The sequence below is a fragment of the Blennius ocellaris genome (assembly GCF_963422515.1).
Source record: "Blennius ocellaris genome assembly, chromosome: 23".
NCBI classification, from domain to species: Eukaryota; Metazoa; Chordata; class Actinopteri; order Blenniiformes; family Blenniidae; genus Blennius; species Blennius ocellaris.
The window spans coordinates 12,948,118-12,961,193 of record NC_137672.1 but is presented as its reverse complement, the minus strand read 5'-3'; the positions used below and the strand labels follow the sequence as shown (position 1 = coordinate 12,961,193).

General features: G+C 40.3%; 1 protein-coding gene across 1 annotated transcript in view; it reads left to right on the top strand.

Moving 5' to 3' along the window:
- Nucleotides 1-8,970: 8,970 nt before the first annotated feature.
- Nucleotides 8,971-13,076, top strand: part of kcnip4a (potassium voltage-gated channel interacting protein 4a) — a gene marked incomplete at its 5' end in the record, with an annotated part of 127,419 nt that continues 123,313 nt past the window's right edge. The window contains one exon of the mRNA XM_080519463.1: nt 8,971-9,031. Within this exon, the coding sequence (XP_080375589.1) occupies nt 8,971-9,031 (61 nt within the window). The remainder of the gene's footprint in view (nt 9,032-13,076) is intronic.

Genomic DNA, 13,076 nt, shown 5'->3' with positions numbered 1-13,076 from the left:
GAGGCAGCCTCGTCTGAGCTGTGGCCTGGAGCTTTTCTTCAGTATTCTAGTGTCCCCCCCCCCCCTACACACACACACACACACACACACACACACACACACACACACACACACACACACACACACACACACACACACACACACACACACACACTAAATAAAACAAAAGTTCCATTTACAAATTGAAAGTTTTTATTCTTGTGATAACACCACCCGCTCTCATCACACAGGTCTCTGCAGCCACTGCAAAGGTGAGTCAGGACTGTTTTGCTCCCGAGAATTATTCCCCCGGACAATGTATGACAAGCTGGTAATTGGGTTTTTCACTGACCTTCTGGTGGCCCCGGGTTCCTTCCTCCTCTGTGGTACAGCACCCTAATTGCAACTGGCAGTGGCTTTAGGCTCTCGCGGTGTTTTTCCTCCCTGTGTGCGAGCAGATTTTGATGAGCGCGCCACACTTCCTGGGCTCCGACTGACTCCATGCCCCTGTTTGTGATTGACGGCTGACTCTCCGGGTGAAGTGAAGCCGCCTTGAGAAGAAAGGATAATGAGAGGAGTGTCTCTCTTCTTCACCCAGCTTCTTCCAATCCCCGTCTCCTCCACAGTCGACAGCTGAACCGGAGTCCCACTCACAGCTTGACATCTCTGCTTTGGGAGCGAGAGCGCATAAGAGAGACAAAGTGTGAATTGACTGCTGAAGGACTCCAGAGATGGATCAGTATCTCTTTCTGCTGGGTGAATGTCGCTCTGTCAACAGCCGCTGAGCATCCAGGGTTGGATAGGTTTTTCCTCCATGTGTGAGGATTCATTGGTGGAGCAAGCTGTCGGATCGAGTCCATTAAAACTCCTGTACAACACACGCTTTGGCTTGAATTACAACTGAAGGACTCCTATAATGAATACAACAATGGAAAGTATAAAAAGTTCTCAATCCACAGGGAAAATAAGTTTGCGGTCAAACTCCGTTATGGTCTTAGGCCTCATAATATCCTCAGGAAGTCTTTAGCCAACAACGGGTTGACAACCACTGCGATGTACCATATTTGAAATTAGAAGTTTTAACACTTGAGTATTATGACAACCAGGATACTGTTTTTCCTGGCTTATGAGTTTGACATAGTTTAACTTCTGACCTGATTTTAAGTTGATCTGATGAACAAATTCTTTCGTACGCCACTGACTAATGTGAGGATTGTTGTTGTGAAGTCGTATATATAAGTACTGCAGCTTGTTTCTGCCAAAAGATGCCCTCCAAAACATCGACAGTAGATCGTATCCGTCAACATCGGCTTCCCCATTTGGCTGCTGAGGACCCACATTTGACAAAGAATACAAAGAAAGACATTACCTGCACTTGAATACAACACTGAGACAGAATGATCTGAATAGGAGATGGAAGCAATACAGCAGTAAAGCCTCGAAACTTTGTTGTCCACCAAATATCGCAGTCAAACTATTATGAGTTTAAAGGTGAACAGTTTGTGGAGACGAAGAAGCAACAGGCTTTTTCCCAATATTAGTGACGAGAGAAAATCTGGCCTTGACACTAAAATTCAGGTTTATTCGTAACCGAATTTCTTAAAAGTGAACATGCAGCAAGTACTAATTATTCTCTGCTGTGAAATGTGAAGGAACATTCTGACCTAATTTATAGTGTTAATATTTTTATACTTCAGTTTAGATCAGTGTGCCCCCTGAATTGAAATGGTCTGCGCTAACCTAACCAAAATTTACTTTTACTTTAAAGTTACGTCATTGAAATCTTTAGAGCGTTTGATTATCTCGCTCCATTTAATCCTGAAGGTCAGTTTGCAGAACCTTGCCCATGCGAGAGTTGATCACCTGAGTCGGGGGAGGCTCAAAGAGACGGCACAGCTTCGATGGCTCCAGTTATTCATTAATGGCATATTAATAAAACGCATATTTCACTCAGGCAAGGATATATTGCCCTGCCATCTTGGATGTGACAAATTATAATAAGAGTTTTGAATTATGTAAAGAGCAGTTACGCCTTGATCAGTCGCAGCCTCACTGATTCCCTCCGGGCACCAAGGAGTGATCTTCAAGTAATCTCCATGGTTTTTCCTGCACTGCCATCTGTTATAAAGTTCATCCAGGGTTGTCAGCGAGGCATGCGTGACAGTCGGGGGTGGGGGGGGCTGTTTGTGCTCTGTTGGAGAAAGCTCATCAAGGTAAAATAAACTGATATCATCTCTCCTTTAAGATCGCGGGGACACCTTGGGCACAAATCGATAATAGATTAAGATAAAACAAGTCATTTGGGTTGTTTTTTTCCCGCTTTGGTGGTTACATGACACAACTCAGAAATAAGAAATGAAAGGTGGAAGCATCAGTCACCAATGGGTTATTATCCACTTCAGTCATGATTCCTGGAGAATGGCTTTCTAGTGCGCTTTGCAAAAAGGGGTCCTCTCCAGGAGGCCCGTGGTCGACCAGCAACAGAAGTGATGTGAAGTTTGCATTATCCAGTTGCACGTCGAGGCCCCTGGAGGAAGCATCTGGCTCTGTTGTGGAAACTTGCCACTGGAATGAAGATTGATATTTTCTCCAACATGAAGCCATCTGACTGTGCTGATCGTAATTAGGTGGCTCTGGCTGTCCACGGATGCCAAAATCTTTTTTTTTTTCTTTTTCTTTTTTTTACCTGCAGTATGCTAATCAGCCCAAACCCTCCCAGGCCTGACATATGGATTAAAGCGTTAATTAGAGTCCGGGCTTTGTGAGGACTGAAACCTTTAAGCAGCTGTCTGCACAGATAAAGTTGGTGATTGTGTGAAGTTTGAGCTCATTTGGACACATGGGAAATGGGTTGTATTTGCAGATGATATTGCTAAAAATGGCTTCTCCACATGGTTATAGTGGAACAGTCTGGGTTTGGACTGGAGGGATTTTTTTTTAGAGAGGAGTTAGTGTGGTCTCTAAGATTTTTCCTTCCACAGTACACACAAATGCGTTTCAGATTAATCTTGTGTCCGTCTGCTTCGCTGCATTTTCCATGTTTGTCTTATTATGCTGATAATGATAAAGAGAGAGTCCATGTTATTCCAGTAATTTGTACTGGAATAACTGAAACCGGTGGTGAATGCAGGTTTTCTTTACATTATTCAATACACAGCATGCAACTTATGCTTCCACACAACAAAAGATTTGTTAACCAATCATCTCTGGAACTGTGATTATGAACCATACCAGAGCCATTATTAATGGCTTCTCCCTTCATCTGTACCATTCTCATGATCATAATATCTTCAACAAATTTCCTCATGCAATGATGATTCAAGGGTGAACTAATTAAATTCATAGATGCTGTCACACTCGCGTTCACTTTCGCTGGAACGTCTGTCTTTATGAATGCAATATTTCAAACAAGCCGACATTATACTTCTTTTAATAAATACATTGTCTTCCAGGCACTTTCATCAGCCACGATAGCAGGTAAACCAGTCTGTGTTCAGCCAATCAAATGGCAACATGATGTGAAACTCTTTGTCTCAAAGTTTGGTCTTGATATTTATAAAAGTTTTTCAATTTCTTTACCTTTTTCGAAAGTTTTGATCTGCTGGGATCATTCAACCATGTTCATGTGTTACATTGGGGGGGGGGGTGCTTTGGTTGAAGATGTTTTACTGAGACCAAAGTTTGGTTGAGGATTGTTGCTATGAAGATAGGTGATAATGAGGATAACGCATCTCTTTCAGTACCTGCAAAGTCTGTTGTGGCTTCTAATGCTTGAAAATGCAGTTAAATGTGACATTTGTTCAAACCTCTGCATAGGATGAGTTCAGACTTGGGCATCCTGACTAAGATATTTGTTGCAAACATCTCCTTTGTGAAACGTGTCCATTTGGCATCTATTACAGCCGTGGACTCTATTTCGAGCTCATCTGTGACTAAAACATGATTTTGTTTTCTTTTTTTGCCAAAAAGAAAAGCTGAACAATATGAATCCGTCTTTTCAAATAATCCTGCGATTCTTTGAGACACTCAGATTTTGATCTTTGGAGAAATTAACATATTTCAGTCTTATTTCATTCAAAATGATGAAAGTGTCCAAAGGACTTATTGGCAGAAGTGTCACCTTAAATAATGGAATCTGCCTGTCATTGCTCGAAAATTGCAGATCATCTGTCAAATCAGCCTTGACTGCAAAATTGGCTGCAATTTTCACCTCGTGATGGACTCTCTTTCTTTTGTATGGGGCGCCTTTCAAAAAAAAAAAAATCAGCTTTAATCCTGAGACCATTTTCATAACACTGGAAAGTGTTTGATGAAGATATTATGTTAAATTTTTGTCTGTGTGCTTTGATGAATTGCAGTGATGGAATTCTAATATCAGCACGGTCCCCTCATTAAATACAGAGTAGAGATCTTGTGCAAACCCAAATACATCATGATTAAACTTTGGGCAGCGTCACAGATGTGGACAGAAATAGATGCTCATTTGGTGATCTCAGGAGAGGCAGCACGAGAAGGGGAAGGCTCTGCTACTGTTGATTCGATCTTTAGATCAGAAGGTGTGTGAGTGTGAATGTAACTTCTTTGTGTTCAGTCTTTCAGTGTGGATTTCTTAAGTTAAACTACACACAAAAATTAAGAAAATTATTGTTTTGACTTCTTTGATGTTACAATTGTTCTTGGGAGTGATTCTGATATTGTTGTAAAGTGTAAAAAAACGAGACACAAGTTCTACCAAACACATATTTCAGTCATTTAGGTAATGCCGAAATCTCACTGCATAAATCGTAAAATGTCACATTCTGAACGTGAACAATATATTATACATGACCATTCATTCCAACATTAAAAAAACAACAACAAACAAGCAAACACATATTTTCTTACTTTTGGTGTGGATCTCATTAACTCTCAAACAAAACAAAAAAAAGTTTCTCCCTGACCTTAATGGCTGGCTTCATTCCCATTATTAAGGAAAATGGCGGTCACTCACTCTCCATCGTCTCTTGCCAATGTACACGCACACGCACACAGCCATATAATGATGACATGGAGCCATCTGCGGAGCGTTCACCTCCATGTGTTGGTGGACCTGTGCTCTCATTAATGCCCTGGTTGTTGCCATCCATCTACCTGTGCCAGTCTGTCTGCACAGATTTGGCTTCATCTTCTCTGTCCAGGTGCTCCGTTATTTATAGCCGCCTCAGAAAGAGTATCAGTCATTGTTCATAGTGACAGTTGCTCACAGTAACACACACGCAGACATATACACATCTCAGAAACTGAGGGTTGTGTCCTGAAATGCATTTTGTCTTGTCTGTACTTCGAAAGTGTGGATGGACCGGAGTAAGAAAAATGATATAAAAAAAAAAAGAGGGTTTTAAATTAAAGACGAGATGAACTGTTTCTCATTTTGGGAAATTTGTAGGTGACACATGAGAAACTCGCTTTTTCTTCTGAGATGCAACAGCTTCTATTTATTTATTTATCTCTCAACTTATTTGAACTTATAAGCAATATTTTAGAAACATCTTTCCAATGTTTTATTATCTGTACGAATGTTTGAGTGTGTCTTGTTAATTTGTTTTCATGCATCAGATGCAATTGCTCAAGGATTTTTTTTGTATTTTCTGCACAGTCACAAATAAATTCTCATCTGTATTTTTCCATCGTTAATAAAGTGAAGCTGCAGTGACCTAAAGTCCTTAAAATAGGACATGAAAGCAGAAGGAAAAAGTAAAGGCTTGCACGCTGGTGCAGTGTTCAGCTTTGTCGCCTCACAGCCGGAGCTTCCTGGGTTTAAATCCTGGCTTAGCATTTCCGTGTGGAGTTTGCATGTTTTCCTTGTGTGTGCATGCATTGCCTCCATGTACTCCAGTTTCCTCCAACGGTACAGAAACATGCATATGAGGGTAATTGGAGACCCTAGAAATACCCCCAGATGTGAATGTGGTGGTCTGCCTCTCTGTTTGCCCTGCCATAGACGACCTGTCCAGGTGTTTCCTGCCCTCGCCCATATTAAGCCGGGATTGGCTCCGCGTACGTACAGAAGATGGATGTAGGAAAAGGCAAGTACTGCAATTCTCATTTTAACGTGTGTCAAAGAACACATTCGTGCTTGAATTAAGAACAGATATGTGTGTCAAAAACAAAAATTAGTAACAGCAGTGAAAGGAATAGAAATAGTCTTCAGTCAGTCGGTGACGAAAGAGTTAACCCTGAACAAACTCCTCAACTGGAACCCTCCCTTTCATTCTATATACAGTAGATGTATGGCTTCACTCTGAGGCAATCAGAATACATTTTATGCATGCCAATATCAACATCGAAGATTTTAAACACTATGAATATGAAATGTGCTGCTGCTTCTCTGTCATTGTTATGTGGTTTATATTTAGCTTTATCTATGTCGACCTCTCTCGTCTGTTGCATCTAGTTTTGTCTTTTGTTTGTGAAACACTGATGAATACACAGACAGACATTTTTTTTTAACCTGTATGAAAAAGTTGTCCCTTATTTGTTTGACCCGGTGTGTTTTCTTGCTGGTTGTGTACGTGCAAATCCACATCCATCAGAACTTTGTTTGGAATCCTGACAATGGCACATCTGGCAATAACAACCATGCCACGTTCAAAGTCACTTAAATCACATTTCTACGATATTCTCACATCCTGTTTCAACTTCAGCAGGTCATCATGATCATGTCTGCATTCAGTAGAATAAAGCAGATTTAAAACAAAGCTGGGATCATGCAAACGCACAAATAAACAAGCAGAAACTTACAACATGATAAATTACAATGTGGTACACAAAAAAGATGTTTATTTCCTCGTTAAGGTCATTTCAGCAGTTTGTATTTTTATGTAACATTGCTATTCACTCTATCCTTTTTTCGTCCTGCTTCAGCATTTAGTCACAGTATTTGTTGAAGGTTCATTGTTATCCTTCGTCATGATGGATATCCTCTTGATGAGCCACTGTGCACACTGAAGTTTTGTTTATATTCCCATAAATCAGCTAAAAATGCACCTCGAGTATGCAAATGGAGTGATCACCAGGTGCACACGTTCGCTTTCATCATCTGCATTTAATTCATGTACATTCCAGAAATAAATATGCCTAAAAATAATCGTCATCTCGGAGATCAAAGTAGCGACAGTTTCCAGCTCTGCCATCAGAAGCGTTTAAGGAAGAGGCTCGTGTTTTTCAGAAGTGTCAGCGACTCGCCCCCCCCCCCCCCCCCCCCCCATTTTTTTTTTTCTGAGTGGACTGTTTGTTTATCTGTCTGATGGTGTGGTGCAATAATTTCCAACTTGTGTGTTTGTGCACTTATCTGCAGATTTATCAAGGGGAGCATCCTGAAGTGTTTTGGGTGGCTGCAGAATTATATAACAGTTTTACACTCTTTGCGGTTAGTCGGGGAAGGGGAGTATATTTATGATGAAAACACTTCTAAGACCTCCTGGTGGTTTCTGAGCATTTGGCATACCAGACACTGGTACAGAGACACCACGTGTGTGGAGAGGACATGTCTCTTAAAAGGTATGCAGATGCCAGAAAACCAAACCCACATGTGATCGCTGGACATGTCATTCCAAAGCCGCAAGCATTTATTTTCCTCCGTAACTCTTCTGAGATCAGATTGATGCAAGTTTTTGGAACCTGGTTGCTGGGATTTGCTCCTGATAAGCTGCGATAGGCCCGGGGAATGATGTTGGATGATTAGGCCTGGCTTTCATAGAGCATTTCACAGAAATCTTTAATGTTTCAGTTGAAGCTGAAGTCAGTCTTCTACTTCTTTAAATAAACAAAAAACAAAAAACTGGAACCATTTATTTCTATATATACATATACCTGGATTTTGAGATTTGGTGATACTTAAACTTGTATAGGACCTTCCATGTTCTTGCTAAAATATGGAAACACATTGAAGAAGCACAACCGAGGGAGGCAGAATTAATACAGAGTGAATGTTACTTGCCTGGTTTTTTTTGGTAGACAGTTATTTTACTCTGATTTATTCAATATAGAACAATCAGAAGTTATCCATCCCCTAAAACACTCTACCTAACTTATGGCTACACTGAGAAAACGTGCAAACTCCACACAAACAGACTCCTCTGCCCAATCCAGATTTAAACCTTTTCTGCGAATTTATGTTTATATCATCTCATTTCCACTCTGTAACAATAATAGCTGCACGAATATACGACAGCATCATAAAAACAAGTCGGACAAGACAAAAACATATTAGAAAATGGTAGACACAAATGTGTGCTCCGTTCAACATCTTTTTTTTAAATTTTTTTTATCAAGGTCTTAGTAAGTACCCGTGTAAGAAAGTTATACAACTATTTGTCAATAAAAAAAACCATGACTTCTAAATCTGGCATTTACTCCAGAAATAAATGTCAACAAAATGCTAAAGTATAACATATGTGATTTTGAACAGAAATGCTAAAGCAAGAGGTGAAGTATTAGCAGGGTTGTAGCCCATAACTTTGTAGTAGCTTTCATTTTCAATGTAAAGTCATTTGTTCTCTTTATTTCTTTCATTTAACAATGCTTCTTGGTAATCAAATGAATGGATATTTAAAAAACAAAACAAAAGATGAGTTGTTATTTGATTTTAAAATAAATAAAGATTTAAAATGTAAGACTTTTTTCTTTATCATGATCAAGAATACATGTTATTTACAAGTGTACCACCAATGATATAACACTCACCAAATACACATTGCCTTACTGTTTTCCCCATGTACTTTATTTCACTGACATTTCTTACTCGACACCCACCCATGCGCGTGCCCTTCTTGGCGTGCACGAGCATGCTTCCAGCGCTGTCACTTTCTCTCTCTCACACTCAAGCGCCGCCAAACTTGAGAGTTGGAGGAGCAGCAAGCAGTAAGTCGCACGAGACGTGCAGGTCGAGGAGGATCTCTTCAGCTCATCTCCAGGACCGGGACCGGGACCTGGACCGGGACCACGATCACGATGGACGCAAAGCGTCTGGACACCGTGTCTGCGCGAGTGGACGCGGCTGCGTCTTCAGCTGGTAGGACAGCGGTGGCATGTTGCGTGTAGACAATCCTCTACCTGCTAAACTACTATCTCCTGTTGCCTTTCTAGATCTGGTCAATTTCGTGTCGATGTTTAAAACCTCGTGTTCCGCTTTGAAAAGGCAACATTAACTTATTTATCTTGCATGTTGCAGAAAGGTAGTTTTTACTTATTTTCAAGGTAATTGTTGTCATGTTTGGACTTTTGCCTTCTCTTGGAAGAAACAGATATTAGTTGTCCAGTGGTACATTGGTAATTGAGCGTTCTAATAATTTTCTTTTGTTTTGTTTTTTAATTAAGGGAAGTCATGGTTTAACGGCCATTAAGTTTGCAGGTAAAACCACGTGGCAGTAAAGCGGCGTGATACATATCTATATATCTATATATATCTATATATACACACACACACACACACACACACACACACACACACACACACACACACACACACACACACACACACACACACACACACACACACACACACACACACACACACACACACACACACACACACACACACAAAACCTCTTCAGGCATAAATCGATCAACTGACCATAGAACTGACTTTAGAATTTCTTCACACTTTACCCCCAAAATTAAGATTTTCTTACATTAACTGAATACAGTCGAGGTGTACTTTGATATAAAGATTGGAAGTGGCTTCACCACGTGCAACCCTGTCTTATGTTCCCTTATAATTTGTCGTATGTGCACAATTCGTCTACTTTTTACTACGACACTTTATATTGAAGTACAGATTGAGCAGCACCTGGAATTGCAATACATGTGACATATAATGACAGTAAAGCTATTATAGTTCATTTAAACTTAACATAATCACTTAATCTCTGTGTTTTGTTGTTTTGAATATAACTAGCTTTAATATATGAAAATATTAAGTGATAATACAAAATATTTGATCGAATCCTTATTAAAAATAGGCAGATTTGACTATATTTAAAGACTAAAGTGAAGAAAAAAAGAAGCCCTTCCAAAACCTCAGGTTTGAAATGTTCATTTTCAAACGTGTTTCAATATCTTCCATATAAAGGGTTACCAATGGTGATATTCAAATGTTTGAACAGTTTTGTAATAGCAACTCTTGTGCAAATCAGTTTTAAGTTAGTTTTGCTTATGGATCAAGTTATTGTGACTTGAAATAAAAAACATTTTTATCATTCATTTTACCTTTCATATGCAGGGCAGTGATATATGATTTTTTAATAAATTTTTCCCCTTACAGCTTTAAATCTGGGTTTGGCTTTAGCATCCAAGAACAGTTACTTTAGATAACATACAACTAGCAATCTTCAGATAATGTAATTTAAATATGTGTGCACTTGGGCATAGGGTTAACAAACAAACAAGAAAAAGAATAGATAGAGACATTATGCATCCAGTGGCACAGCTGTACTCCTTCACCCCCCCACCCCCATCTCCACCCCCCAGTACTTGGCTGCCATCCAGAATAATGATCACTCAGTTATAGTCCATAGGTTTCCCCTCAGGCTCCTCGCTGCCTGGTGGAGCCAGAGGAGCAGTTAGCTGCTCATCTCTCCACTCTCAGGTTAATGTTTGTTTGCACACCTAATTGACTCCTAATTATCCCTTGTTAAAGGTGTTCCTCATACTTTTACCATTTTGAGCAGATTTGGAGTGTGAAACAATCCTTCCTCTGCTGAATATTTAATAGTCCCGCGGGTGTGAATGATGGGAAGCAATGCTGAAATGCATATACTTGAGTAACGTTGTCTGGTGAAAAGTAACTGATTGCATGCGTTTCATTAATATCCTGAAAAAGGTTTTGAATAATTCAGATTATGAGTGTGATGGTGAATGGGATTGTCACAGTTGTCCTTCTTTTCGATGTAATATTTTGCACGATTTAGAATATAAGCTTGGCTGAAGAGTTTAGATTTACTCCCTGCAGATTGCAGATTGTTTTCCCTTTGGCTGTATTTGCCACTCCTTGACATCATTCTTGTGTTTTTGAATTTCTTTTAGACTTGGGGGGTCTTGACGTATGCAGGGATTTCTTAAGGTTTTAATCACTGATTGTCGAACAGGGAAACAACATAACACTTGTTTTTGTTTTTTCCCGTTGGGCATTTTCTCTCTCGTCACACTCTTAACCCCCTCCATTTTTTTCTTGTACCCCCAGCAGGCTCCTACATCATGGTCTTTCCCCAGGGAAATCTTAAAATGTAACAATCACCCATGAAAATGTTACAGCCACCCAGCCATGAGTTGATCCTCCCAAGAGCTGCTTCCTCCTCGGTGCAGTGATTCTTTGCATCACTGCCTGGGAGCTCTCTCAGATCACCGTTATAACTTCTGTCGGCGCCTGCCAATGGCTCCCCGAGACATTTCTTTCCTTTAGTACAGCATCCTCGCGTCTCACAAAGGCGAGACATGAAATGCGGACCCGCAAGGTTTATCGTTCCGAGTGAGTTGCTTTTCAGAACCATGGCTAGCTCCTTCTGAGGCTCTCACACACAGTTGAGGAATAACTGAGCCCTCCGTGGGCTCCTTCAGTGAAAAATGCTCTTTTATTTTGCGTAGGTGTGAATTTCCATAGCTAATTATGCCTCACTTTGGGCCCCGAAAAAACACACAAACACTACAAATGTTACTGTTAGGCTCTTAGCTCTTCAGTCAATGCTTCCTTTTCTCCAATTTACATTTTCCTGCTTCATGATTTACATTTTCTGATGGTACTTGCTTATGAACTCCAAAATTAGTAGACTGCTGCCATTCAGCAAGGGATTACAAAATATAAATTTTTAATATTCGATATTAGGAGAATTTGATTGTTTGGTCACTCTGATTGTGTAAATCATTGTGCATTTATTGTTTCGATCTGCAAAATTAACTATAAAGTCAATATGAAGTGGGGGGAAAACTCTTTATACATCACACGGAGAGAGTCTGTTAGAATTAAATGATACTTTCTATACTGTAAAAGAATGATGGCAGTAATCTGTGTGTTTAATACCAAAAGCAAAGCATTTCAGAAGCCAGGAAGTAAGCCAGGTGTCTGCAGTCTATTGTTTTGTATTACTACCCCTGAGCTCATACGGAGGTGAGAAATGACCACATGCAGTACGCCCGTGTGTTTGTGTGTTATTGCAGCGTCTGCCAGTCAGGGGTCCCGAGATCACAGCAACGTGAAGGTGCACGCTGAAGAAACTGCTCCAAATCTGTCAGGCGGCGGCGTGTTGTGATTCAGCTTTTCAGAGGAAAGACTTGACAGTCTCCACTAACGGGATCACACATAAAACTTCTCTGTCTCTGCTTCTGGAGAAGACTGCTCGCTTGATGTGTTATTACACCAAATTACATTGTGCTCGACGGTTTCAAAGTATGATGTGAAAATTATGCTAATAAACCTATTTAAAGGCAAATTAATGAAACCTTGAAATGGACCACATGCTGCTTTTGAAGATCTGTCATTTTAGCAAGTGGCAGCTTTTTTAAAAAACACAAAGTTGGCAATGTGTTCTTCTCCCTGTTGTGATTACTTTTTTTTTTTTTTTTTTATAAATTACAAACGTAACTGTGTGACTTTACTCCTGCTGACTTTACGCCTCACCAGAGGCATAAATCTGTGAACGGTTGGCATCGACGCTCTGCTTTGAATCCGCTTGCCTTGTTTCATATTCACTCTGTAAATAGATTAAAAATGGGACAGTGTGACTCAGTAAACAGTCAGATTTGGCGCCTCAGATCGTCTTAATGGCATACCAACTGTGTGGAGTTAAGCGTACACCCCTTCATCAAAAAGAGAGCTGTGGTCGGTGCCTGATTTCTCAATTTCCAGTTTTGTCGACCACCTGTGTATGAGCGTGTCCCCTTTAAAGCGACATTACATGGTCACATCCCGGATTAATTGCACCACAAAGTTGCCTGCGTGTCTCCCGAGCACCTTCCAGCAGATTTTGTTTGCTTTCCATCCAGGCTTTGTTTTCCCTTCGCGCGCACAGGGTGGGGAGCATCTGCTTGCATGGACCATCTGCCTTGGGACACAGGCCAGAGAA